Below are 5,000 nucleotides of genomic sequence, written 5' to 3'. Positions count from 1 at the left end.
AAAGTATGGCACAAGCGTGTGCCCTCAACCGGAGCAGGAACAACACTGCTTACACAGCATGGGCACGCGCGGGAAATACAAATCTATTAGCAGAAACTCGCTAGAAGGGTTCTATACGGTTACATCTATACATCTTTACATGTCGTTACTATTATAATGCATATAATATTATAAGCATAATATATTTTGTACACGGCCACTACACACTCACTCATCATCCTACGGAAGATTTAGACGGACTTATTGTTGGGAGGTTGTTTACTTGAACCAATTAGTTCAAGAGAAGGAAGGTCCTACGTTGGCATATTTCACGCAGGAATTTTAGCCTGTAAAGGAAGACTTTAGACTTCGTGGGGGTTTGAGAAGGGGTTGTGCTCAAATACTGTAATAAACAACATAAACTATGAGAGCAAATGTTATATGATTAAAGTATAATGACACTCACAAAGTCCAAAACGTAGACTGCACACAGTTGTCGTACGTGGCTTTGTAGGCAATATGACGTCACATGGTTCTCAGACTTTGTGACGAAGGCCCTGGCAAGGTGGAGTGACGTCATTGATGAATCCCACCTTCCTGCATATAGAAAGGTTTTACATATCTGCATGTTTATATAATTTTTTCTATATATTTTATATGTCTTTGAATGTGGTTTCTATACGATCATCTTCCCTCCTCAACCTCATTTTTGGTGTGTGTGGGGTCTTCTCAGGTGAATAAAATCACGCAACGGCAGCAATAATGAATGTAATAATATGTTACCCAGGTTATGTTCTGATTTCGGTGCATTTATTATCATTTACTTTTTACCTGTCTTGTTTATTATTTAACTTTACCTATTTACTTAATTATTTTATTCATCATTATTTATATTATTATTTATATTTTTATTTATTTATTTATTTATTTATTTATTTATCATAATGAATGTAGTAATATGTCACCCAGGCTATGTTCTGATTTCGGTGCATTTAGAATTATTTAATTTTTACCTGTTTGTTAATTATTAAACTTTATCTACTTATTTGATTTATAATTATTTATGTTATCATAATCTTTATTTATTTATTTATTTATTTATCATTATATTTTTTCGCATCCGACCTAGTTATGGACCAAAAGGTCTCCTGCCGGCATGGACCTCCTTTGTAATCCTTTGTAATTCCTCCACAGGGTTGTCGCAGCATCCGGTACACAACACATCCGAGTGTGAGACGCTCATGGACAAAGGCTGGAAGAACCGCGCCACAGGGGCGACGCTCATGAACGCCGACTCTTCCAGGTCCCACTCGATCTTCACCATCGCCCTCGAGATGATGAACACGACGGGGGAGTCCGACTCGATCCGGTCGGGCAAGTTGAACCTTGTTGATCTAGCGGGGTCTGAGCGACAGGCTAAGACAGGTGAGGAGGTCTTTAACCACTTCGGTTCGATGACTCTTAAGGCGCATTTACACGGTCAAACGGTTTGACAAACCCGGTTTGTCGAACAAGTGTTTGAAGTGATGTTTGACCGTGTGAATAGGGTATTTGGTTGTCAAACACGTTCGACAAACGTGTTTGACGACCAAATATCCCATTCACACAGTCAAACATCACTTCAAACACTTGCCTGACAAACCGGGTTTGTCAAACTGTTCGACCGTGTAAATGGCCCTTTACGTAGGCATCATGAGGCATGAGTGGGTATACGCGGATGCTAGCGTCTGCGTCTTGATTATATATATTTTTTGTAGTTGTACATGAGTTACCTCCGGATTCTGTGAATTGATTTAATCACGTTTTTGTGTTCATTAGTACTCAGAGTAAAAGAGAACGAGTAATACAGCAGTAACTTTATACTTTATAATGTGAGTAGTGTGATGCATCGTACATATGGCAGCCAATGCTGCGCGCGAGAATTTGGCTCGTATTGAAGATGTCAAGGGAGTTATGTTCTTCGGGGGAGTTCATCCCAAATTCCCTTTTGATGCATAGTTTTTTTTTTTTTTTTTTTTTTTAGATTATCACTAGCCCACCTCTACTTGGGTCATCACCCAACAGTGAAACGGTACCAACATAAAAATTATCTGATAAAGGGCACTGTATGCAATGCAGGGACCATGAAGAACAAAGAACTTCGTATCTCACATTACCCTACGGTCTCATAATCCAGAATTCACATCAAGTCCTACCTGAGTGACTTATCGTCTATTCCCATTCTAGTGACTGTGGCCGGTATTCATGGGGCCACGGATCTCGTGTAAGAAAAATCCTGGGTAATGAATTAATCGTTTGGTTGAGTCTGTTTACTCACACACTTCTTTCTTCTTCAGGAGCCACCGGAGATCGCCTGAAGGAAGCGACGAAGATTAACTTGTCCCTAAGCGCCCTGGGGAATGTGATCTCGGCTCTGGTGGATGGCAAAAGTAAACACATCCCCTACAGGGACTCCAAGCTTACAAGACTCCTCCAGGTACCACTTGATCCACATGTCCTGTTTTGGGGAACACTTAGATAGGTCCCAGGCATTTCTGATGATCCCATTTGTACTCAAAGATCCAACTCGATCCACATTGTCGTCTTTTGGTATCAATTATTTTCCTCATTTGGTATCACACAAAGGTCCAACTCGATCCACATGTCCTGTTTAGGGGATCATTTAGGTCCTAAGACTTTCTTATTATCCCATTTGTACTCAAAGCTCCTACTCAATCCACATTTTCCTCATTTGGTTACAAAGGATTACAAATTATTCCATTCATTAACCACACGGTTGGCAAAGTTGTTCTACCTACTTCCAAATTGAATCTATTTTCGGACAGTTTGAGACCATTGTTTCTTGTCTGATTCTCATTCAATGTGAAAATTTTGTCACTTTTGATGTTGTCAATTCCCTTTAAAATCTTAAAGACGTATCAAGTCACCTCTGAGTCTACGCTTTTTTAGGGAAAACAGATTCATGTGCTTTAGTTGATTTTCGTATGATTTATTTTGATATTTGGTATCACACAAAGGTCCAACTCGATCCACATGTCCTCTTTTGGGGATCACTTGAATAGGTCTTAGGCATTTCTTATTATCCCATTTGTACTCAAAGCTCCTACTCAATCCACATTGTCCTCTTTTGGTGTCAATTATTTTCCCATTTACACTCAAAGCTTTAACTCGATCCACATTGTTCATTTTTGGGATCACTTAGACAAATCCTAGGCCTTTCTTTTTATTCCATTTGTACTCAAGGCTCAAACTTGATCTACATTTTCCTCGTTTGGGATCACTTAAATAGGTCCTAGCCTTTTCCTATTTTCCCATTAGTTCCGGAAGTTCCTTTTCAGCCTAATAAAATCACCAAGCGACAGCTGGAACAAGATCAGTCGAGTGTAATTTAAGCATTGTAGTAGCCTTAATACAATTGTGTCCAAATTTTCCTTCAACTAAATAAAATCACTTGATGACAATGAGGATTCATTTATTCATTTATTGATTTATTGAATTATTTTTTTCTATTTCCCCCCCCGAGAAATAAATTTTGATGAAGCAGAGATTTGCGAAGGTTTACATATATATATATATATATATATATATATATATATATATATATATATATATATATATATATATATATATATATATATATATATATATATATATATATATATATATATATATATATATATATATTGTATAATATATTTATATATATTATATATTTATATGTATTATATATATTTATATTATATGTAATATATAGCTTATATATATGTATTATATATGTATATATATATATATATATATATATATATATATATATATATATATATATATATATATATATATATATATACATATATATATATATATATATATATATATATATATATATATATATATATATATTATATATATATATATATATTATATATATATATATATATATATATATATATATATATATATATATATATATTCTATATAATCATTCTTTATCTAATTCCCATTACCTCCTAATTCCTCCTAATCTAATCCTAATCTCCCGACACTCAGTTGTACCTCCAAGAGATTCTTTCCTCTCTAGATTGCACACCGCGAGGGTTAAGTAAACTTAGATGGCTAAGTAAACTTATATGAAGAATGAACGTTTGTTGTTACAGGCTGTATCCAACAGCCCTTAAAATTTCCTCTTTTAGTATCAATGTAATCTGGCCCTTATATATCCACTAACTAACTTGTTAACTAACTCACCAACTAACTAACTAACTCACCAACTAACTAACCAAATAACTCATCAAGTAAATATTTCATTAGATAACTAATTCACCAACTAACTCATCAAATAACTAACTCGTGAACTAACTCATCAACTAAGTAACTAACTAACCAACAAATTAACCAACTACCTGTCTAACATCCTAACTAGCTAACTAACTAATTAACTAAATAACAAACTAGGTGACCAACAAACAAACTAACCAACGAACTAACCAACTATCTATCTAACAACCTAACTAGCTAACTAACTAATTAACTAACAAGCTAGCTATCTAACTAACTAACAAGTTAGCTAACTGATTAACTAACTAGCAAACTAGGTAACTAACTAACAAACTAGCGAACTAATTAACCAATAAACTATGGAACTAGCTAAATACATTAACTAACAAACAAACTAGATAACTAACTAACTTACACACTAACTAACTAACTAACACACTAACTAACTAACTAACAAACTAACCAACCAACTAACCAAGCAACCCAGTAACCAACCCCGCGTCCGTTCCCAGGACTCTCTTGGCGGCAACACGAAGACTCTGATGGTGGCGTGCCTGAGCCCGGCGGACAACAACTACGACGAGACGCTGAGCACCCTGAGGTACGCCAACCGCGCCAAGAACATCAAGAACAAGCCCAAGATCAACGAGGACCCGAAGGACGCCATGCTCAGGGAATACCAGGAGGAGATCAGGAAACTCAAGGAGCTCCTCGACAGCCAAGAACCTCAGGAGACAAGTAAGTAA

The 5,000-nt window shown here is 35.9% G+C and overlaps 1 protein-coding gene across 1 annotated transcript in view; it reads left to right on the top strand.

Moving 5' to 3' along the window:
• The window catches only part of LOC143017642 (osmotic avoidance abnormal protein 3-like), a 184,134-nt gene that overhangs the window by 153,919 nt on the left and 25,215 nt on the right, over positions 1 to 5,000 (top strand). The window contains exons 5-7 of the mRNA XM_076172432.1: positions 1,174 to 1,404; positions 2,316 to 2,455; positions 4,767 to 4,992. Coding sequence (XP_076028547.1) covers positions 1,174 to 1,404; positions 2,316 to 2,455; positions 4,767 to 4,992 — 597 coding nt within the window. The remainder of the gene's footprint in view (positions 1 to 1,173; positions 1,405 to 2,315; positions 2,456 to 4,766; positions 4,993 to 5,000) is intronic.

Source organism: Oratosquilla oratoria, chromosome 32 (assembly GCF_046742065.1).
Source record: "Oratosquilla oratoria isolate Oo_2021 chromosome 32, ASM4674206v1, whole genome shotgun sequence".
NCBI lineage: Eukaryota > Metazoa > Arthropoda > Malacostraca > Stomatopoda > Squillidae > Oratosquilla > Oratosquilla oratoria.
This window is presented reverse-complemented; position numbering and strand designations above follow the sequence as displayed.